This window comes from Puma concolor, chromosome F2 (assembly GCF_028749965.1).
Source record: "Puma concolor isolate L17-30 chromosome F2, mPumCon1.1.hap2, whole genome shotgun sequence".
NCBI classification, from domain to species: domain Eukaryota; kingdom Metazoa; phylum Chordata; class Mammalia; order Carnivora; family Felidae; genus Puma; species Puma concolor.
In genome coordinates this window covers 7149307-7173700 of record NC_141684.1, presented here as the reverse complement: position 1 = coordinate 7173700, position 24394 = coordinate 7149307, and the positions used below count along the sequence as shown (strand labels likewise).

Genomic DNA, 24394 nt, shown 5'->3' with positions numbered 1-24394 from the left:
AGTAGTTCTAGTTTCCAAACCCCATGTGCGTGTGCATATGTGTGCGCGTGTGTGTGCATATGGGCATATGCATATGTGTTTATTTGTGGAAAACTTCTGGAAGAGTATATAAAATTGTTATAATCGTTACTTCTGGAGTATTGGTATAGGAGAAACCTTTTCTTTTAAGTTTATATCCTGTTGCACCGTTTTAAATTTTTACCAATGTATATATTGTACTTTTAGAGAAGAAAGTCAAAAGTACTCTTAAAAGGTTTTCTCAACAGCAGTTAACAAGGATTATCTAAGTGCGTCTTTGCATTTCACGCCCGTCTATTTTCATGCACATTGTTCCCATACAGATTCTGTTTTGAGTCAGTTTCCAGGATCAAAACATAGGATAACACAAGAAAGACAAAATAATCCATTAGTTTATTTGGAGGCTTTGTATTAATCTTGATTCTTGGACGCCTTGGTCAGAAGCTGCAGAGCTGATGTCTTTTCCTTTCTCTCAGTCATTCTTTTTGTCTTCAGGACTTTTCCTGCTTGCCCCCATCTTCCTCCCCACCACCTTATTAATCCCTGTCGTATGGGGTTTCCTGACACCAGTCAATTCTCCAGCACCAGCTGCGTGTGCAGCAATTCGATCCAATTCAGTGCTGACACCGACTCCTGGAGGTAGGGCAGACCCCGCAGAGTGAGGCCCGCATCCCACGAGGCCACCCCACTTCAGAGGTCAGCTGCAGGTGGGGTGCCCGGGCCACCCACACTGCCGTCTGACTAGCCGCAAGTTTGGGGGTTCCGTGACCTGTCTTCAGGTCGGGTAATTCGCTAGAGTGAGTCACAGGATTCTCAAGAAAGCATTTTACTCACCGTTATGGTTTGCTCTAAAGGCTACAAGTCGGGAACAGCCAAACAGAAGGAGGGGATCCAGGGCCAGGTGTTGGGGGAAGCGCTTGGAGCTCCCATGCCCTCTGTAGGCACACCACCCTCCCAGCACGTGGTTGTGTTCACCAGCCCGGAAGCTCCCCAGATTCTGTTGTTGAGGGGGTTTTACAGTTTTCGTGATGCGGACACAGTTGATTAAATCATTGGTCATTGGTGATCGAACTCCGTTTCTAGCTCCTCTTCTGCCCCCACAGGTGGGAGTGCTGAATGTGCCAGCTTGGCCCTTGCTTGTTTTTCCACATGGTTGGCTTTTCTGGCAAGCAGCCCCCTTTTCCTCCAAGAGTCATCTCGTTAGCATAAAGGCAGGTATGGCTGAAAGGGGCTTGTTAGGAATGATAAAATGCACTCCTATCACTCAGGAAGTTTGTAGGGTTTTAGGAGGTCTGTGCCAGGAACTTGGGGCAAAGGGCAGATATATATTTTTCATTGCGTCCCACATATATACTGACTTTCTACCGTGCATTGTTAAGGAACAATTTATTCTGACACTTGTTAAAATGGTGAGGAGGACCTTATTCAGAACTGTCGTGATAGGTGTCAAGACTGTCACCGTGGAGGTGAGAGATCAGGTCTAGCTCTGAATACAAGTAAGACAGCTGGGGGGTTAGTGCTAATGAACGGAATGAAGGGGTAGGTGGATGGACAATTACCGCGAGGAGGCGTCCCTGCCACCCGGCTCCTCAGTGGTGACGGCAGCCTCCAGCTGTAAGCAGATCCTCCTTTTCTCCTGAGGTGCCATGAAAATCTTATTTTCTGTCTCAAATGACAGAAAACGTGGTGGGCGAGCCTGCAGTGGCACACTGTCTTTCTAGTTAGACAAACCTGGAGAGAAATCCTACCTTTATCGTTTGTTATTAGCAAAGTAACCTTTCTGAGCTTCCTGTTTGCCTGAGGCTTGAATCATGTCTTGACTGTGGCCTATTTTAAATACTGGTATTCCTAGCCCCGCAAGCAAAACGAACGAAGGTGTGTGCCCTTTGTGCAACCAACGCCGTCTTTGGACCTTCTCCGTGCTGGATAGGTTGTGCCCGGCCTGTGGGGGGAACGGTGCGCGTACCCACTCAGCCAGCGCTCATTCAAGCACCTGTTGGTGTTCTTCTGAAGCAGCCAAACGCTACAGGCAGCAGTGAGCGGAAACCGCATACTGATATTTTCCAAGATCTGGAAGGTACGCAGAGTGTGTGCTTAGTGGTAGACATTCGTTGAAGGAAGAAACAGACTTTTATGTAAAATTTATGTTCCAGTGGGAGAATGTCTTGGTCCACTTGGGATGTATAGCAGAATACCGTAGGCTGGGGAGTGTGGACACAGCACAAGTTTCTTTCTCACAGTTCTAGAAGCTGGAAGTCCAAGATCAACATGCCTGCATTTTCAGTGTCATGTGAGGGCTCACTTCCTGATTCATAGATGGCAGTTTTCTTGCCGTGTCCTCATGTGGCGGTGGGGGTGAAAGAGGTGTGGGGGCTCTTTTTTACAAGGCACTAATCCTTTTCATGAGGGCACCACCCTCCTGATTTGATCACTTCCCTAGAGCCCCATCTCCTAAGACCATCACATCCGGGGTGAGGATTGCAACATATGAATGGGGGGCACAAACATCGTCTGTAACAGAGATACAGTATGGAGGAACCACATTTTCTTGTCATCTAGGAGTTACAGTAGAGTTGTACGTAAAGTGTTGTGTGAGTATCGAGGTGGAAGTGACTGGTTCTTCCCCTCCTGCCCCATTGGTGAAAGGGATAGTCACACATAAAAAATAGTGTTTGATGTGGCTGAATCTTGAAGGAGATGTATGAAATTGAAATAATAACATTATAGGTAGAGAAAGGAACATTAGGGAAGACCTGAGTGTATAGTTGATCCGTGTCTCTTATGAGGAGGGTAGATTTGGTTGGGGACGTCAACTGACAGAAGCTGTCTAGGGCTTTTAATGCCATCTGAAAGAATCAGTTCCTGCTGGTGTGAGCCTTGGAGAGCCAGGAGGAGCTGATAAATAGGGAGTCATATCCTTGTAACACTGAACGGAGAATACTCTCTGGCTTTTCTTAGCTATTTGAGCAGCCTCTGTCTAGGATTCCAGAAGGCCTCAAGAAATTTCGTTTTGTTTGTGTCTGTTTTATAACTGGTTCGTTTTGCTTCCTTCATTAGCATGGGCTGTTGAGATTGGACTTGTCAGAGCGATGGTTTATGCCTTTTTCCTGCTGTACTGGTGAGGGACGATTGGTAAAATGGGGAACGTGTCGTCACTTGAAAAACTCATATTGATCTGATGGCCCGTATTTCTGTCTTTGATTTCACGCCGCAGTAGAGCTAGTGAGAACTCCCAACCTCTGGGGTTTAAGTCACATACTTCATTGTTATCTTTTTTCCTCCACAGAAATAGAAAAGTTTCAGAAAGGAGAAGGCAAGGACGAAGAAAAGTACATCGATGTGGTGATTAATAAGAACATGAAGCTGGGACAGAAAGTGTTAATTCCTGTAAAGCAGTTCCCTAAGGTAAGACAGTGAGGTCTGCAGGTGTGGTATGCCTAATCCCAAGGGAGCAGGTGTTTAATTTGTATTGTTTGATATTTTCTTGAGGTGTCTTCCCTTAGCATAGCCCTCCTTCACCTCACACCAGCACAGAGGTACTTGTAAAGTTAATGAGAAACTTATTTAGTGATCTTATCTTTTCTGTTTGACTTTAGTGTGAGTTAAGGAGCCCTAAGGCGTGTTTCTGAGTCATACTAGTGATGTGACTTTGGATGACCTACAGAACTAATTTTTCGACTTTAGCTTCTTCATTTGTAAGAGGCTGGATTGCTAAGAATTAAATAAGATTATCCATAGTAAATGCTTAGCATAGGGTTTAAACACATAAATGTTCAAAATATTATCTACTCTACTCTATTCTAGAAAAATATTCTATTTTTCGTGTATTGCAAATGTTGTGTTATTCAGCATGATTATGATAGGTGCTTTTTTTTTTTTTTTTTTCAACGTTTATTTATTTTGGGGACAGAGAGAGACAGAGCATGAATGGGGAAGGGGCAGAGAGAGAGGGAGACACAGAATGGGAAGCAGGCTCCAGGCTCTGAGCCATCAGCCCAGAGCCCGACGCAGGGCTCGAACTCACGGACCGCGAGATCGTGACCTGGCTGAAGTCGGACGCTTAACCGACTGCGCCACCCAGGCGCCCCTATGATAGGTGCTTTAAAGTCTCTCTTTGATTCTGAAATCTTGATCATTTTAGATTGGGCATGACTTGATAACGTTGGTACGCTTTTCATCCTGTTTTTCTTTCTTTTGAGAGTTCATGTACTACATGATTTATGCCTACTGTTTGTATACATCAGTAGTTCATTTCTTCTGATTGCCGAATAGTAGTCCCATTACTTGAATATGCCACAATTTACTTATTCGTTGCAAATGAATTATAGATTAAATTGCTGTGAACATTTTCATACAGGTTTTCATACATTTTGTGACGATATGTTTTTATTTCAAGGAAATACTTAAGATTTAAATTACTATGCACTTAATTTTACAAGAAATTGCCATACTTTTTCCCAAAGTGATTGTACCTTGTTACATTTCCAGGAACAGTGCCAGCCAGGTGTGGTGGCTCTGTGTCGTCATCAGTGTCTGATGTTCTCAATCTGTTGAATTTTAACCCTCCTCATTGTATATTGGTATTTTCTTGTGTTAATATGCATTTCCCTGATGATTAATGATGATGTGTGCATTTCACGTACCTACTGTCCATTCACGTGTCTTTTTGTTTTCTTCATGTTTATTTATTTTGAGAGAGAGAACGTGTGAGCAGGGGAGGGGCAGAGAGAGAGGGAGAGAGAGAATCCCAAGCAGGCTCCCTCCCCGCTGTCAGTGCAGATCCCACGAACCGTAAGATCATGACCTGAGCTGAGATCAAGAGTGGGACACTTAATTGACTGAGCCACCCTGGCACCCCCACGCATCTTCTGTTTTGAAGTGTCTTTTTGAGTCCTTTGCCTGTTTGTAAATGGGATGCACGTGTTCTCATCATTGAGTTGTAGGAGCTTTCTTATATGTCCTGGATATAAGCCTTTTGTTAGACATGTTTTGTGAGTATTTGGCTCAGTCTGTGGCTTTCCTGTTACAGTCTTCCTAGTGTCTTGTGAGCAGCAGAAGTTATTAATTTGATGATGTCTAGTATATCAGGGTTTTTCTTTTCTTTCATGATTATTACCTTCTGTGAACTAACAAATTGGCGACCTCAAAGGAATGTTAGCGTTGTCTTGAAGCTATAAATCTCGTCTCCTGTGTTTCCTCTAAAAGCTTTACCATTATAGCTTTTGGTTTTAGGTCTGTGGTACATCGGAAATTATGTGTATGCTGTGATACTAAAAGGTCAGAAGTTCTCTCCATACGGATATCTGGTTTTCCAGTATTGTTGTTTGAGAGATGCTGTCCTCCCACTGACTGTGTTGGGACCTTTGATGAAAACCATAGGACTACGTAAGCGAGAGTCCTTTGTGTGCAGTGTCTTTTTCACGTCGATCATCTGTTCATGGATCCTTACACCACTTCCATACTGTCTCCGTCACTGTAGCTTTTTGTAATAAGACGCGAAGTTAAGTGATGTGGCCTGTTCAACTTCATCCTTCTTTTTTCAGGATAGCTCCGATATAGGTCCTTTGCAATTCCACGTAAGGTTAAGAATTATTTCATTAATTTTCACAAAAGACTCTGCTGGGATAATGATTGCAGCTGCATGGTATCTGTGGATTAATTTATGGAGATATGACATGTTAGCAACATTGAATCTTCTCTTCCTTGAGATGGTATATCTTTCCATTTGTAGATTTTTAATTTCTATCAGCAGCATTTTGTACCTTTCAAGATAAAGGTCTTGTTTTTTAATTTATTCTTAAATATGTTTTTTGATACTATTGTAAAATGAATATTTTAAAATTTTGTTTTCTAATTTTTAACCTTCTAGTATAAAACTTTGTAAGTTGACCTTGTATTCTGCTACCTTGCTGAATTCACTTGTTTTAGTGAGTTGTTTCACAGATTCCTTAGGATATGCTGTGTGTGTAATCTTATCACCTACATAAAGTTTACTTCTTTCCTTCCTTCTTTCCTACCTTCTTTCCTTCCTTCCTTCCTTCCTTCTTTCCTTCCTTCCTTCCTTCCTTCCTTCCTTCCAGTTTTTACGCTTGTATTTATTTAGCTTGCATTATTGTATTGGCTAGTATCTCTGTCTAATGCTTGAGTACAAGTAGTGTGATTAGACCTTCTTCCCTTTTTCCCAAAGTAGAAAGCATTAAGAGTGGTAACAGCCATGGGTTTTTGTAGATGCCTTTTGTTAGGTCGGGGGAGTCCCCTTCTAGCTAGTTTTGCTGAGAGATTTGATCCTGAGTAGGTGATGAATTCTGTTAAATGCCTTTTCTATGTCTATTGAAATGAACACAGAATGTTATTCCATTACACTGTTAATGTAGTGAATCTTACTGATTGATCGTCTAAATTAAACCACCTTTACATTCCTGAGTTAAACCCTACTTATTATTATCCCTTTTATATATTGTTGGATTCAAGTGCATCTGTGTTCATGAGCAATACTGGCCTATATATATTTTTTTCACATATAACATCTTTATCAGATTTTGATCTTAGTGTTATGCCAGATTGATAAAGTGAGAAGTACTCCTTTCTTTTTCTTTTTCTTTTTCTGTTTCTTTTTGTTCTTTTCCTTTCTTTTCATTTTTCTCCCTTCGCTTCCTTCGCTTCCTTCGCTTCCTTCGCTTCCTTCGCTTCCTTCCCTTCCTTCCCTTCCTTCCCTTCCTCCCCTTCCTCCCCTTCCTCCCCTTCCTCCCCTTCCTCCCCTTCCTCCCCTTCCTCCCCTTCCTCCCCTCCCCTCCCCTCCCCTCCCCTCCCCTCCCCTCCCCTCCCCTCCCCTCCCCTCCTCTCCCCTCCTCTTCCTACTCCCAAAGAATATAAGTTTGGTGCTGTTTTGTCCTCAGTATTTGATAGAATTCAGCAGTGAAACCATATGGGCCTGAAGTTTGATGGTGAATTCAGGGTCTTTTTTTTTTTTTTATTGTTTATATATTTTTGAGAGAGAAACAGTGTGAGCAGGGGAGTGGCAGAGAGAGAGGGAGACACAGAATCTGAGGCAGGCTCCAGGCTCTGAGCTGTCAGCACAGAGCCCAATGCGGAGCTCAAACGCACAAACCGTTAGATCATGACCTGAGCTCAAGTCAGCCACCTAGGCACCCCATAATTCAGTTCATAGTTAATTATGGCATTAATGAGAATTTTTTAATCTTTTGTGATCTTTCTCTTCCCCCCCAAAGGGATTTGTCCATTTCATCATAATATTTTAGCTATAATTTTTTTAAATGCTTTTTTTATGACCCTTTCTCTCCTCACCTTTGGAGAGCAGTTACATATGTATTTAACCTTTTGATATTCTCAAAACGGTTCCTGTGGCGTTTTCCTCTTTTATTATAGTTTCCCCCATCCCATCCCCCACTCTTCAGATTGGATTTCTACTGCCTTATCTTAAACTCATGGATTATCTCCTATGTTATCTTTATTTTTCTGGTAAGCCCATCAGATAAATTTTTTATATCAAGTATTGTAATGATCTGTTTCAGAATTTATTATTTGATTCATATATAAATGTGTGTGTAAAAAAAATTTCTCTGCTGGGATTTTCTGCTTTTTATTTGTTAGAGGTGTTAACGTTATTTTGTGTTATTGAGCACAGTTAACATAGGTGCTTTAAAGTCTCCAGTTCTAAAATCTTAGTCATCTTGTATTTGACCTGAATTGATAAGCTTTAATCTTGATAATGAGTCATATTGTTACAACTTTTTGCATGTGAGTGACTTTGGATTGTATCCTGGGTGTTTTGAGTGTTATCTTGTCAAAACACTGGATTCTATTCTCTTTCTTGAGGAATGTTGGTAATTTTGGATCCAAGACCGCAGACTTGTTGGGTGGCATACAGATCTCAGTTCTGTTCTTTCCTTAGTTTGACTTTTGTGTTTGTTTTTGGCATACATGGTCCTCGGGTTACCAGAGATTTGGGTGCATTTTTGTACAAACTTGGAGGCTCCTCGTCTCCGGCTGTCTTTCCTCATATCCCTCCCTCACATTTCCTCACTGTGCTTGCCTCAGACTCTGCCATTCAGGCTAAAAACTCTAACATCAGTAAATGTGCCCAGGCTGTTCCCTTCTTCCGAGCTTTGACTCCCTTTCAGAATCCCCTTGTTTTGGTTATTCTCCAGAGGCGTCAGATAATTGGTTTTTGTACTTTGTTTAGAGTTGAAGAATTTATAGTTAACTAATATTATATATTATATTATATTATATTATATTATATTATATTATATTATATTATATATACTATACACTTATATATATCATATATATTATGTATATATATGACATATGTAACTGTATAGACGGTCAGCCTGTTAGGAACCTACACAGCCATACCCGCAGGACTGAGGATGTACATTTTTGGTAAAGAGAAATCTACGCTGCGGACATTTCATAGGCAGACTCATTACTAAACAAAACATGGCTCATGGAAGCCTTTATAAATTGATCATTGTGCTCAATACCCGAGGTGCTCAATACGCAGTAGATAGAACGATGAGCAGACTCTCCCTGTCTTTAAATAGTTCATAGCCCAGTAGATGATTAATCTGGAATTAATTCTTTGCTGTACACGAGCGAGTTGAATAAAAGTATATGAAATAAGATCTCGCTGTCAGCTTGGATGAGAGTGGGGGAAGACAAATGAGGATTTCTGCATGTGACGCAGAGCAGAGACTGTTTCGAGTACTTCCGCTATCGGACTTGGCTGCTTAGCAGCCCGCCGCTTTCAGAGTGCCGAGGGAGGAGATTTCTGCTTAGCATAGCTGAGCACAGGAGTTTCAAGCCAGGCCTCCGTTTATGGCTAGTGTGGCACTTGCACCAGCTCTAAGAAAAGGCTTTCTCGCTGGTGTCAGCGAGTAGACTGGGCTGGAGGAGGCCGGCCGTCTGGCCTTCTGGGGGCAGCCCAGCTTGACGCGCGGCCCCGGTGACCGAACACCTTCAGCCTCACCTTCAGCCTCCGGGTAGGACGGAAGTGCTACTTGTGAAACTCCATCTAATCAAAGGATTTCCGTCAGCTGAACATTTTCTCTTAATGAACCACTTCTGCTCCTGCTTCACTGGACAGCCCTGAACGCGAGTCTTTGGCACTCAGAGCCGAAGCACCTTCCCTCTTGCATCGTATGGCAGAGCTTGTGCAGTGTGAAACTCAGAGTAAACAGTGTTTTATGTTTTTGTTTTTTTTGTTTTTTTTTTTTGTTTTTTTTTTTAAGACTTAAAGCTGTAGAAACTGTTGTCCAGGGTCTTTCGGTGGATAAACCCTTACCCTTGGTGCTGAGCAGCGACCAGAGGCGGTGTGAGTGCCAAATCACCATCGGAACAGGGTGCCCTGCCTTTAAGAACCGACAGACGCTTTGCGTTTTAGATTTACGTTCCTTTGTTGTTGTTGTTACTCTGTTTCATTCATCGTTCGGTCCGTGCATCCATTCACATATCTAATATTTATCGAGGGTCTTCTGTGAGCCAGTTACTGTACCGGGAAAACAGAAGTGACTAAGACACGTTTCTTTGTCACGGGGCCTTCTGTTTGGTGGGGAGCACAGGCGCACAGCTCAACGTTTGTAACGCAGCGTGCAAGGTTCAGTGTTGGGGTGCCCCGGGAGGGTCATGTTGACACCCTCAGAGAAGCCTTCCCTAAGGTGGCCTCTCTTGGGGGGGGGCTGGCCGAGCTGGCTAGAATCAGAAGCTAGAATCAGAATCAGGGCCGAGGTAGAGGGGTGGCCGTGACCGGGAAACACAGGGCGGAGGGCAGGTGCGAAACCGGAAGCCGCTTTATTTGGCTCAACAGGTTACTTTCAGGAAGAGGTGCGGATCTTCCGGAAGATTTAGCGATAAAGTGAGAGGGGAGGGGAGCGTGGGGTGAGGTGGGCCCGTGAGGGCTGCGGAGCTCGAACAGGAAGTGACGAGGATGAGGTGGGCTCCTTTGAGCAGAGGGCATGGCGCGGGCAGAGTGGTGCTGGGATAGAAGAACCACTTGGAGAATGAGCCTCGAGCTGAGATGAAATCCACCTCCGTGTGGCACGACACACGCATACACACCCTCCTGCTGTGGTAAGCGGTCTGTGACCGTGTTGAGTGAAAAAAAAAAAAAAAAAAAAAAAGAGCGACCTAGAAAGCTGACGGTAACCCGTTTGGACACTTATTTGGAAAAAAACAATGACTTGACTCAACAGCAGTTGTTCTCCAGAGGCTAGGATATGTGTGTTTTCTGCTTTATGTGTTTCCGTATTTTAATGGTCAGCGATTTGGTGCAGCTTTTATAATTGGGATAAAAAATACTTCCATTTGAGGGAAGAAATGGTCCTGAGACTGTCAGTCTGGAGGATACCTTTGCCCTATGATTAAGATTTAGTGAACCGAGTTCGATTCTGTCCGTTTCAGTTACATGTTTAAGACAGGTTTATTAATTTGCTGAATTTGGTAGCTGTGGTTTCACCCAGAAGCATTCTAATGCATACGTTCTGTTTTCAGGCAACCTTATATTAATCAACATGGTTGGTTACATTGAATGTTTTCCTAATTACGTGCCTATTTTAAATTCGATACATTTGCTCTTTCACAGAAGCACTTAGGTTATGGATCTTTGAGAGAGAGAAGAGAGAAGTAAGTTCTAGAAACACGTTCCCTCCTGGAGTTTGAATTAAAGTGCAGGGAAACTCTCTGTTTGAAGTTGGTTGAAACTGGTTTGCATTTTTCCCTCATAGCATGTTACAGACAAGGAAAAATCCATGAATTTTCTGTTCCATAGAAGTCTCCATGGGTTTAAAAATTTCTCACAGTAATGAATATTTTGACAGTCGTATTGGTATGTTAAAACTTGCCTTTTCTGTGACTCCTAATTGATTTTCAGAGGCATGTATGATATATTTTTCCAGAGGATTTATGTGAAAATAATGTCTGTTTTTGGTGTCCAGTTGCTAGTTTACCTGTAGAAATAAAGTGGTGATGTACTTGTACGTTAGTTCTCGCTGTATAAGTGCCATTGCCAAAATTAACATGGCTGGCTAGTGGGGGATTTTGAAACTTGTTGACAGGAAGGAAGCCCGATACTGAAACAAATGGCTCAAAGACACGTATTTGTGATGTCACTGTTATTGTCCCTCCCGGTAGGCGTTAACTTTCGGGACCCCATGAGAAAGTAGGAAGGCGACTCTGGACTCCAGAACCTCAGGGAACACACTGGCCCATCAGGCCATTGTTTGACCGCACACTGCCTTCTCTGCCAAACTTCTCCTGCCACCTTAACAGCCCACACCTCACAGGGAGCCGAGGGCTGTGTGGTCGTAAGTAGAGAGGGTGGGATGCACCTGTAGAGGCTATTTTCTTTCTTTCCCAGAGGTCCCGGCCAGACCCTGGGGATCTTGTGACACGTGCTGGTGTCATGACAATTAGTTACTTAAATTGGTATTTGCAAATAAGATAGCATTCAGAAACCGTTATGAGGGAATTTCAAATCTGATGTAGTAACTTTTCCCTTACTCTCTTTGAAGTTCTTGTTTATTGACCTGGAAAGCAGCCCTTGAACTTAGATTTAGATTTGCTGAGTGGACTCCAAAAACGGCCAGGCACAAATTGAAGGGTTCTTGAAAGAATTGACTCATGTTGTTTTGGGGGGTTATTATTATTACTACAACTGTTTTGTTGAGCCAAATAAATAATCCTAAAATGTGGTCATATGTAGGTCCCCAAAATTGCATTGCAGCGAAAGACTGGAAATGCTACCATGTGTGTACTTTGGTCACAACACAGCACATTTAGAAATCAGAGTCTGTGATAAGTATCGTTACATGCGAATCTTGGATCCTGCCACCACTTACTTTCTGAGGAGCGATAGATAGGTCTGTGTGTTGCTGAGCCAAAAGGTAAAATCCTCTTTAGTGCTTGGCAGGGTGTTACTACTGAGTTACAGGTCTTAAATAATAGTATTGTACTGACTCTTTCGGCTCTGGGCCCCACCAAGTCGGATCGACTGAAAATCCCTGGACTGTGGTGGCATTGTTTACAGGCAACGTGAACAAGCATAGGCCCTCACTTCGAGGATTCCCTGCCCAGGGGGGTAAAATGGCAGAAATTCATACCACGGACCAAACAATGACATTTTATCTTATCACGGCAAGTAATTGACACATAATCACATGAAACAAGGGACACATTGATACTGAGAAGCCATTAGGGAGAGGTAAGAACTCGGGTTTAGGAGCCGGTCCCTCTTGTGTTATGCCATATAGTAAGTCATATTCTAGCTTGCTGACATCTGATGTGTCCCCTCTGTGTCTCTCTCTTTCCCTCCCTCTCTTCCCCCCTGCCCATCAGACCAGGCACCTCCTGGACACCTCCGCTTAGATTTGGTGGGCCCTTAAATGACCTTCTTTCCTCCCCTTCTTGGCAAACGTAGACCTTTTCCTGTGTTCCTTATTTCGCTGAATGACAGACCACGTGTACCTCAGTGCCCGCGCCTGAAATGAGTGTGTGCTTTTTGTCTACCGGCTCCTCCTTCATTTACCTCCTTCCCCTCCATTCTTGAGATACTGTGACTTACACATTTATTATTTCTACTTCCTCAGTTAATCACCATCCGTCTCTATGTCTGCATTCCGTTACCACTCCTTAACTGGCTTCCCTAACCCATCTTCTGTAACAGGTTCTCGTCCAGATTGGTTTCTTGCCTGCAGTTTCACACCCTCCGTTTCATTCCCCACCCTGGCAGCCAGACCGGTGTGGTCTCGGAGTTTCTCGCTAACAACTTCAAACTCATTAATATACCAGATACTTTGCTTCTTGTATTTGTTTTGTCATCTACTCACCCAAAGACTATAATTCAGCCCGAGCCGATAGAGTAGGAGGTACGTAGATTATTTCACATTGTCCATTATTTGTGTATGCCTGCGTGTATGGATTTTGCCTATATCATCTCCTGGAGAAGTTCCTTGTACACTTCATTGATTTTTAGAGTTGCTGAGGTTTAAATTAGTTGGGCTCTTTGCCATGTGGAAGTAAACACGATGTTAAAATCATAGTCAATGTGGCAACACCAAATAATCTCAACTGCTACCAGTAATACTTACTGATTTGTGGTTGGCAAATTAATCAACTTAAGTAATAATATTTTCCCCTAGCTTTAATAGGTCACAGTAATTTCTTTAGCAAAGAAAATTGATAAAAACTGGGTTGATTAGTGCCCTTTTGTTTGGGATAAAATAAACTGAATTCCACAAGTATTTCTTAAGAAACTGTTATGTAGGAAAAATGATGAATCCAATATGGGTCCTAATTATTCTCAGAGGATTTATACTCTAACAGAAGAAACAGAGTACATTTCACTAAATAATATAGGGTAAATACTGAATTAACATAAGAGAGGTAGTCAGACACTATAAGAATTTCAAGATGTAAAAAATTGCTATTTTTAGAGGAAGAATTACAGATGGAATTAAATTTAGTCCTTAAGTGTAAGCTCAGGATGTTAGCAAGCAGAGATCTGGGGAGGGCAGAGTAAACTGTTGGGCCAGAATGGTATAGTTATGGGGAATAGTAGATCATAGCAGTCGTTGGAATGGTGAGGAGTAGGTAGTCTGGGAAGCCTTTAGCGCTGTACCGTGGGCATTAGGATTTTGTATAGCCAGGAGGGAGCCTTGAAAGACTTCTAACATAGAGGTAAAGAAACAACTAGAATATACAGTGGAAGGTGTTCTGCATTATAAAAAGTCTTCCGTTGTTAAATTCCTCTTAAAATTTAGGAATGATTGATAAAAACACAAGTTTGGAATGACTTTCATTCTTAGGAAATTCATCTCTGTAAAAGCAATTGTTATTCTTAGAGGCGATTAGGAGAATCATGAAAGTTATTGTCAGTGATCCACAGCTTGACTCAGTTACTAGCTATGCCAAGGAATAAATGTGTTACCTCTGAAGAGACCACTCCGTTTCGTGTGGATGCCATGGTCTCAAGTCTGTTATTAGATTTTAACTATTGTTTGGAATTTGGCATTTATGACATTGGTTTAATTCAAATAAGATCAGTATTCTGGATACCAACGAAAATGTGGATTTATTTAACCATTGGGTTAGTAGTTAAATCATTGGAATCCAAAGTGGCCCATAGAGCTAATACAAGCAGGGATCTGGTCTTTCTTTTCAAGTGCAGGCAGGTCAGACAGACCTCATTTACTCTTTCCTTTTTGTTCTTGCCTTTGGGCAGGAGTCAGAGGAATGCGAGATCTTAAACAAAATGCGTTTCTTGAGGGTTTTTCTTTCCCCTGTAAAGAAAGCAAATGCGTGGGTGATGTTTTCCAAAGACGGATGTGTGCACAATATATTTGGTGCTGGAACTTCTGTTTTAGTGTGTAGGTAGCTTATGGTTTCCTATGTGTCAGACACTGTTCCAGCATCCTACATTATTAATTTACTTAATCTTTACGACTTTCAAAGGAAATGATTATCTCCTGTTCACATTTGAAACAGCTAAAGAATAGAGAAGTAATTTGCTACAGGTTCACAGTTACTAAGTAACAGGCATTTGAATCCCAGAAATCTGCCTCCAGAGCCCATGCTCCACTTGAGAAAGTAAACTTCATATTTAGTACATAGATTAATGCTAGATCCATTATGTGGTTCCTATAAGTGCCATGCAGTTGTGTGCACCCTGAGACAGTACCCTCTGGTAAAGGGGGAATCCCACAGTGCAAAAGGTAGTCTTAATTTGCTCGCACTATGTTAGGGTGTATAGCTGTTGTATGTGCCTTGTTAGGGATTCATGGATGGCATTACCTAGTTTTAGTTCAACTTTTCTTTTTTCTTTTCTTTTCTTTTTTCTTTTCTTTCTCTTCTCTTTCTTTCTTTCTTTCTTTCTTTCTTTCTTTCTTTCTTTCTTTCTTTCTTTCTTTCTAATAATTTATTTCTTAATTTACATCCAAGTTAATGACCATACAGTGCAACAATGATTTCAGGAGTAGATTCCTTAATGCCGCTTCCCCATTTAGCCCATCCCCCCCTCACAACCCCTCCAGCAACCCTCTGTTTGTTCTCCATATTTAAGAGTCTCTTATGTTTTGTCCTCCTCCCTGTTTTTATATTTTTTTCTTTGCTTCTCTTCCCTTGTGTTCATCTGTTTTGTATCTTAAAGTTCTCATGAGTGAAGTTATATGATATTTGTCTTTCTCTGACTAATTTTGCTTAGCATAATACCCTCTAGTTCCATCCACGTAGTTGCAAATGGCAAGGTTTCATTCTTTTTGATTGCCGAATAATAATCCATTGTGTGGATTACACACACAACATCATCTTTATCCATTCATCCATCGATGGACATTTGGGCTCTTTCCATACTTCGGCTATTGTTGATAGTGCTGCTAGAAACATTGGGATGCATGTGCCCCTTTGAAACAGCACACCTGTATCCCTTGGATAAATTGCTGGGTTGTAGGGTAGTTCTATTTTTAATTTTTTGAGGAAACTCCATACTGTTTTCCAGAGTGGCTGTACCAGCTTGCATTCCCACCAACAGTGCAAAAGAGATCCTCTTTTTCCACATCCTCGCCAACATCTCTTGTTGCCTGAGTTGTTAATTTTAGCCATTCTGACAGGTGTGAGGTGGTATCTCATTGTGGTTTTGATTTGTATTTCCTTGATGATGAGTGATGTTGAGCATTTTTTCATGTGTCGGTTTGCCATCTGGATGTCTTTGGAGAAGTGTCTATTCATGTCTTTTACCCATTTCTTACACTGGATTATTTGTTTTGGGGTGTTGAATTTGATAAGTTCTCTATAGATTTTGGATACTAACCCTTTATCTGGTAGGTCATTTGCAAATATCTTCTCCCATTCCATCGGTTCCCTTTTAGTTTTGCTGATAGGTAAACTTACTTTAAATGGGCAAAGATTATTGCAGAAGAAACTGAATTGAAGGTCTAAAAATACATTTGAAATGAGCAAGAAAAATGGCAGTGTTGATCCTTCCCCTGTGCTTAGTACAAGCTCAGCCTTACAACAAAGTAAAAGCAACTGTGATCCAGTTGGATATGACAAGAAGAGTCTTCTCATACTGGAACTATTTCATCTATCGTTAATGCTGAATCTGTTGCCCTAAGTATTGTAGTAGTAATGGAACAGATGCAGAATTTTTAAACGGGTTTATACATACATACGCTAATACACATATGTACACACATATGAGTGCGTGTGTGTGTACATGTGTGTCTCCATGTGATGTGTGAGGACCAGTGGTGGGGATAATTCTTTGCTGCCTGATGTGAGAAATAGCCAAGGGTGCATCCACATTTGCTGTCACTGGTGACTTGCTTGCTCCCTTTTGGCCCTCCTTCCTTTGTTACATCTTCTTAGCTCTTTTTTTTTTTAAATTTTTTAAAGTTTATTTATTGAGAGAGACAGCGTGCTCATGCAGGGGAGGGGCAGAGAGAGAGAGAGAGAGAGAGAGAGAGAGAGAGAGAGAGAGAGAGATTGAGAGCATCCCAAGCAGGCTCTGCACTGTCAGCACAGAGCCTGATGTGGGACTCCATCCCACAAACCATGAGATCATGACCTGAGCCGAAACCTAGAATCAGATGCTTAACCAACTAAGACAGCCAGGTGCCCCACATCTTCTTAGTTCTTAAATTAATAAGCTGTATACTTCATGCTGTATCCAAGCATTTTTTAGAAATTCTTATATTCTCCCTTTTGTGTCTCATATCCTACTTCAGACCCATCTCTGTAGAACTAAACTATCTTGTTTATCTCAGACAGCACCCTATTACTTTTTAAGGTTTATTTATTTTTGAGAGAGAGAGTGGGGGGGGCAAAGAGAGGGAGAGACAGAGAGAATCTCAAGCAGGCTCTGAGCTGTCAGCAGCGAGCCCGATGTGCAGCTAGAACTCACGAACTATGAGATCATCACCTGAGCTGATGTCGGATGCTCAGTCGGACTGAGCCACCCAGGAGCCCTAGCACCCTTTTAATTTGTGGTTGTTTTCAGATGTCTTTTTAAGCATTTTAATGAACATTTAGATTTTATAAGACACTTAATCACAAGATGCTGGTGGCCAGTTAGGACCCATATACCGGAGGTCTGCCACCCTCCGTCGTGCTGCTGTGACACACTCTAGGCTTTTTTTAGGTGACATTGTGGTTAGTGATTAGTGTTCTCTGGACATTAATTCTGATTGACAGTCACCATTTTCTACGAGTGCGTGGAGCACTGCTGGCCTGCAGGAAGCGAGGTGCTGTTGTGGGCAGTTGTTGGGTTATCGCATGCATGAATGAGGCAGGGTCTCAGCGCTCAGGGGGTCACAGCCTCTGCCCATGCCCTCCCCGACGCTCAGAGAAAATAAGGTAGGTCTCGAAAAGACTGATGTGAGGCTTTGAAAACGTAACGTTTTGCTAAAGGACTGCTCTGTCACTGTTAGGTGTGGTGGTACTCTGCCCCCGGGACTGCTCCCTGTACCCACACCCTGCACGGTGCCCTTCCTGAGTGTCTCCTGACCATACGGCTCGTTCCCCTCGGAGCTTGCAGCAGAGCTGATGTACGCCAGCTAACGGGCGCCAGCTTCTGCCTTTCTGACCTTCGAAACCGTGTATCGGTGTAAAAGGTCTGCCCCCTGGAGGTCACCCTGATAAGCGGGAGCCCAGGATACCCAGGTGGGGGAGAATCACTGAAAGCAAGAACTGCGGACCCCAGTTGACCGCCTCCTCCTGCAGAACAGAGGTGGGGGTGAGCCGTCTTGGGCCTCGGTCCTCCAGCCCCGGTTGGTCTGCCTGTTGGTGCTCCGGCCCCGGTTGGTCAGTCCCTGTTGGTCTGCCTGCCTGCCAGCGCTCCCCCACGGTGCTCAGGTTGCTGAATTATGAGCAAATAAATAAATGGTTATTGTTTAAAGCTGTTAAGTTTTGGGTTAGTCTGCTGTGTAGCTACAGATAACCAAGGTAGCATTAAAGTGTAACTGTTGAGTCTTGCTTTCTCGCTGCCGGGCTGGGCAGGGCTGGTGAAGTGACCTGCGCAGGCACATGCTGGCCACAGTCTAGGGCTGCAGGGTTCAGGTTAGGGGGTCGGGAGGGGAGAAAGCCATAATGGACAAAGGGCTTGCTTTTAGCAGGTGTCAGGTTCATCCCAGGATTTCATTTTGGCTGGTCAAGTGCATTTAAGAACAGCCGATGCGAAGGAGTGTGGAAGAGTTCGGTTACTATTGGGGAAGATCCCGTAACACTTATGCACGTGTTTGGCGTGGTTGGCAGGAGGGACTCTGCCACTGAAAGCACTTGACGCTATGAAATTCTTTTCCTGTTGTGCCAAAGAGTTTTATATTTTGTGATACTGCTGATACAGCTATGGCTTTCTCAGGCAGTAGTAGCCAGGAGACCAGATTCCCTGACCCAGGGCTCATTAGTGTATTCTGTTGATTTTGCTGATTCAGTGCCCTTTATATATAAATGCCTGACTACGCGTGTAGCAGACTGTTGAGAATGGAGACCGGAATTAAGGTGTTGCTTTCAGAGTTGAGTATGACACATTCCCTCTTCTCGGGAATCTAACACGAAAGGCGATATGCTAAGTGTCATGTGGGGAAGCAGGAGGAGGAGAGTGTGGGCTCTGGGTGCTTGAGGCACCTGCCGCACAAGCCCTGTGGCCCCAGGAGACAGCAGGCCAAGAGCAGGGACTGCCAGTACGCTCACTTCACACCCTTCTTCCCACCAGGTAAAGTTTGCCATTGTTGAGAGAGGGGGTTCATATCAATAGGGAACAGTTAAGCAGTGACCAGAATACAGAGCGAAAATGAAACCACCCAGATTGCATTTACATTCTGAACTTAAAATTAAATCCAGACTCTTAGGGCCTCCAAGGCCTGCTGGATGCCCGTCTCTTTTACCCTGTGTCTGACTTCCCAGCCCAGACTAGCTCTGCTCCCCCCAGGCTCCCAGCTCCTTGTTCTTGGAAGCGCCTTCGAATTCAAGGGCCTTTGCACTTACTGTTCACGTTGCAGGGAGTCCTCTGTCCCCGTGTCCTTGCACAGGACACCACTTCCCTGTAACCATCACAGACCACCCCACCGTGAACACCAGGGGCTCCGTGGATGCTTCCTGGCAGTTAGTAGATGCGGTGGTCTGCATGTAAGTTGCACTTGTCTGTCACCCGGCTGCCGCTGCTGAAACCTGAAACTCAGCATGGACGGGCTCGTCATCTCCTGTGTTTTCCACTCTCCACCTAGAGCAAGTTGGCCACTTCACCAGTGTTGCAGCAGTAATGACAGTACAGAGGGCAGACGCCGACCTAACTGCGTGTTTTGTTGATCTTTAAGTATTAAAAAAAAAGGGGGGGGGTGAGTGGTTTTGTTGTCTTTGCTCCTGCAGATGAGGGTGTGGGTCTGAGCAGATCTCAGCAGTGGCTGCTGAGTCTTTCCCTGATCCCCCTGTGGGCCCATGGAGGCTGGGGGTGTGAGTGTTGAGTTCCTGCCCGGAAGACCTTTAACAAAGTGTCAGCTCCTCTAATTCTGTGGCCTTCAGGGCTTCCTGCTCTGGTGCGAGCCCACCCCAGATAAGCAGGCTCTCTAGTCTCGTTTCTCCCAGCAGGTGCCTGTACCCTGCCCTGGGTGCGGTTGGTGTTTGCCCTGGGACTTCAGCATTAACTTGCATTCTGTCCAGCTTTCTTCGGGTTTTAAGGGCAAGAGTGATGTTCGTTCTTTCCAGCTCTCCCGTCTGAGCCGAAATGGGTAGTTCTTGGGATGTGGTAGTTTCAAGAAACCGCACAAAATCCAGACTGGCAGAAGTCAAGAGCAGGGAAGTGGAGAAGCCAGAGAGGTAGGCAAGAGCTGGGTCAGGAGGGGCTTTTCTCAGCAGCGTCAGGACATCAGGGCTTCATTCAGAAGGTTGTTGGGAGTTGTGTTTTACTCAGAATGTCCCAAAGTGACCTTTGTGTGAAGAGTGCTGTGCTGATTTAGGATATCGAGGTTGACACGGAGAAAGGCTTCCGTAGCGGGCACAGTGGGCAATGACGGTGGCCTCGGCTGGGAGTTTGTGGCATCTGCAGAAAAATAGACAGGTGTAAGGGACCCAGTTAGATATAATGAATCCATTTATTAAATGCTCCCTCTGCACAGGTGGTAGACCAGTGAACACAAAAGGTCTCCTCATTGCCCTCGCGGAAGTTTCTGGCTTAAGTCAGGGCGCTGACGGCAGGGCCGTTTACTGGGCTGGGGAGCTCTGGAAGATAACGGTTGAAGCTATGTTGGCAGAGGTTACAAGTTCAGTTTTAGTGTGCAGTTGGAGGTCAATAAAACATCCCTTCGTTGGACTAACCAACTTTTTGATGAGCACCCAATTAAGGGAACCTTTTAATGGAGACCGTGACATGTTCTTGAGGCTTAGTTGTTTATGAAATGACAGCTTATGTGTAATTGTTCCCCAAGGAGCAGTGTCCTGTCACAAATATAGTTTAAGTCAATTAAAGCTAGTTCAGAAAAACATTTGGTCTTTTCCAACAAAGAACATAATTACGGGATCTTACACGTTATGCAGTGAAACTCAAATATACTTATTCTGTGTTGGTTTATCCTTTGTAATCGTTTGCACAAAGTTTCCTATTTACAGTTATAAAATTTGTAGTATAATATAGTTCTGTACTAATTGGCATCTGGAAAAATATCATTGATCTTGGAAATAATACTTTCACCTCTTATTCAAATCTGTGGACAGATGAAATTATTAATAAAAAATGAAAGTTAAAATGTATTAAGTTCTCATTTACAAATCCAGTTATCAGAAAACAAATCCTGACTTAGGTCAAGGAAAGATTTTATTTGAAAGCATTATTGGGGGGTGCCTGGGTGGCTCGGTCAGTTGAGTGTCTGACTTCGGCTCAGGCCATGATCTCGCACTTCGTGGGTTCAAGCCCCATGTTGGGCTCTGTGCTGACAGCTCGGAGCCTGAAGCCTGCTTCGGATTCTGTGTCTCCCTCTCTCTCTGCCCCTTCTCCATTTGCTCTCTCTCAAAAATAAATAAACATTAAACAAAATGAAAGTATTGTTATGGAGCACCTGGGTGACTCATTCGGGTGAGTGTCCAACTTTGGCTTTTAAGTCATGATCTTGCAGTTCATGAGTTTGAGCCCCCCATCGGGCTCAGTGCTGTCTGTGCAGAGCCTGCTTTGGATCCTCTGTCTCCCCCTCTCTACCCCTCTCCCACTCATGATCTCTCTCTCTCTCTCTCAAAAATAAATAAACATTAAAAAATTATTGTTAGAAGAACAGGAAGGGGGACTTGTAATAGCAGGGGCTCTGAGCCTCCTGAGATCTGTCATTGACCTAGCAGTCAGCGGGCACAAGGGGAGCCGGGCCCAAGGCCAGGAGGGTGTGGCGACAGCATGATGGGACACTAGGTCAGAGAACGGTCACCCTGAGGCTGGTGCCTGGAAGTGGGGGGACCTTCAGGGATTGTGTGCTGGCCCAGGTTGCCTGTGGGTCACATTTAGGGGCGTGAGGAAAACGAGAACTTCTTTGAAGTTTGATCAGGTGAGGTGAGAGGACGTTTTCTGACTGGTCAATGGGGACAGACAGGTTGGCCAATCTTTTGTGAGGCAAAGAATGGGAAGGTCCAGGGTCTGGGTCGGTCTGCTCTTAGGTGAACAGGGAATCATCTACAGGCCTTATCTAAATCCCCTGAGGAGGAGGAACTCTGCAGGGAGCCATTCCCAGGAATGGGAAAGGGCCCCAGGCTGTCCTCATCATCACTGTTTTAGGAGCACTGGGGCTGGTTCAATTCGGCATCCTCGGGGCACACTTATCTGATGTGCTTTAATCTTCCTGATAACCCTTCAGTGCTGCAGCCTCCACTGGGGCAAATATGGTGACACTGGGGACTGGGAGGGCTAAGGAACTGCCGTGGCCACACTGCCGGTAAGAGGGCGCCCCGCTGCTTCAGAAGGCTGTGGCCTAGGAGCACCAGCATGTCCTAGAACTTGGGCACTTGAGACAGCCGTGCTCCCCAACTCCTGTACCATTCGTGTTGTCTGAAGGATGCAAGAGGCTTTCACAGCCCATGCATCACTTAGGCCTCGTCTTGTTGTAGGTACCCACCTGGGCGGCTTATGGTTTGTTGGTTTGGTTTGTTCAAGTACATGATGGCACCTTAGAGAATCCACGGAGGAACCGATCGTGTAATCGCAAGAAGGAGCAGCAAGGGCTATAAGCCCAAGATGTAGAGAGGGACCGGAGTCGGTGGCTCCTCTCCCCAGCAGTGTTTCTCAGTAGGGACACGGTTGACATTTTACACAGGACACTCCTTCATTGTGAGGGGCAGTCCCCTCCGTTTCTGATGTGTGATAGTCTTGGCTTTTGCCCACTAAGTGCCAGGAGTGACCTACAGTCAGCGTGACAAGCAAACATGCTAAGTATTTCCAGATTCTCCCGGGAAGGTGATGCAATCAGGGGTTGAGAACCCAACCAAGCAACCGAGCGTACTGCCGTCGTTGTGAGTCAGCATTAAGGACGCTGAGGGTCCGCGCTCTCAGTTCTCAGCCGCAGACCTGGGCACGGCCGTGCCGGTTCAGTATGCACTGCCGTCGGAGGGTAGTCGGTGTGTAGTAACCGGTGGGTGTTGTTCACGTAAAATTATGTATGTTCTTAATAGCTGAATTCATCAATTTATTCCTTACCCATTTGGCATAGGATACGCACCATCTATTGGTTGCTCTGTTAGGTGATTTTTTATACATTTCCGTATTTAATTCATATGACCAGCACCGCCGGTGGGTCCTAAGGTCCCTGTGTTGTGGATGAAGTCCGACACCCGTGAGAGGGACTTGACCTGGGACACATGACTCCTGCACAATACATGCTTGAACAGAGAAGTCGGTGAAAATCTTCTGCTTGCCAAAGTACTCATTTATGTACTTTTTGTGAAGGAAAGACTAATAGAAGTTAAATGGAGAAAGAAACTCCTGAAGGCATATAAAATCATAAAAATGTTTTTTCCTCTGTATGTAGAGGCCTGTGTCTTTATGTTTTACAAGTGACCTTGAATAAATCCTACCATTCTGTGGGCTTCAGTTTTCTCAGTATAAAATTAGATGTTTGGACTGGATGATTTCTAAGGCCTCTTAGTTTTTATTAATGGGGAAATATTTAACTACTAAAGACGTGATGCAAATATGGCTGTTTGACAACAAATGTATTCTCATGCCATCCTTGAAACCTGCCAAAATGAATGTAAATGAAGTAAAAAGGCACAGATCCTCAAAGACAAGAATGGAAGGGCGAGGCAACAATAGGCCAATGACTGGAGTGAGATTTCAGTGGCTGCAAAATAAATGGACAAATGGTAATGACTTAGGAGAGCAGAGAAAGAAGAATCCAAACTCACAGGGCCAGAGAAAGTATCCCAGAAATTTGGTCAGTAGTGTGGGAACACCTTGAGAAAACTCCGGAATCCTAGATGCCAGTTACTGAGAAGGTGGATTTAGGGGCAGAACTGAAGTGGAGACTTGGTTCAGAGCTTATGTGAGAAGTGGTTAGGGGCCCTTGGGGGGCTCAGTCTGGTTGGGCATCTGATTCTCGATTTCGGCTCATGTCACGATCCCAGGGTTATGGGATTGAGCCCCACATCAGGCTCCGTGCCGAGGTGGGGCTTGCTGGAGATTCTCTCTTTCTCTCTCTCTCCGCACCCTCCCCTGCTAGCACATGCTCTTTCTCTAGAAATAAAATTTAAAAAAAGAAGTAATAGTTAGACCACTGGATGCTCCTCCCAGCTTATGAAGCCAGGCACCTACAGCAGACTAGAGATTTCCTGAAGGGGTTGAATAAAGAAACTCTGGGCTCTGAGACCCAGATGGATTCAACTGAGGGCTAGAGATGCCACACTGGAAAATGAGGGCATTATTTCCCTTAAATAAAAGTGTACGTAGCTCATAGTGGGAATCCCAACATTCCAGCAGCCAGGCTGATACCTCCTCCTGGGAGATCAGGGAGTTCCAGGGTGTCCAGGTAATGTTTTTGAGCTGCAACCTTAAATTTTTAAGAGCAGGCAGCAGGGGGGATTACTGGTCACTTGAGGAAAGCCGATAATGTAGGAAGAGACCAATTCGCACAACATGAATCTGTTGGAAGCAGCAGATGCTATAAGCTCCAAGTTGGGGGAAGGGGGCACTGCATTAAAATCCTCAGAAAGATAAGAATTTGTATCAATTACATAAAATATTTTTAAGATGCTGTAAAAAAGGAACAAATATAAGAAAATGCTATTAGTAGTTAAACGTTTGATAGCAAAAATGAAAAAATCAAAAGATATGTAGGAAATATACTTAAATCTCCCAGAAAGTAAAAGAGAGAGAGAGAAGGTGAAAGAGAAAGAGGAAGAA

The 24394-nt window shown here is 44.0% G+C and overlaps 1 protein-coding gene and 1 long non-coding RNA gene across 7 annotated transcripts in view; one reads left to right on the top strand and one right to left on the bottom strand.

Annotated features, from left to right (window-relative positions):
* Positions 1-24394, top strand: part of KHDRBS3 (KH RNA binding domain containing, signal transduction associated 3) — a 192855-nt gene that overhangs the window by 62209 nt on the left and 106252 nt on the right. For all 6 annotated transcript variants that reach the window (XR_015246704.1, XR_015246705.1, XM_086695314.1 and 3 more), the window contains exon 2: positions 3305-3423. Coding sequence is in view for 4 of the 6 variants with exons in the window: in XM_086695314.1 (XP_086551440.1) it covers positions 3305-3423 (119 nt within the window). In the remaining 2 variants the exon portion in view is untranslated. The remainder of the gene's footprint in view (positions 1-3304; positions 3424-24394) is intronic.
* Positions 19317-24394, bottom strand: part of LOC147571806 (uncharacterized) — a 33667-nt gene continuing 28589 nt past the window's right edge. Inside the window, exon 2 of the long non-coding RNA XR_015246708.1 lies at positions 19317-20065. This is a non-coding gene — a long non-coding RNA (uncharacterized LOC147571806). The remainder of the gene's footprint in view (positions 20066-24394) is intronic.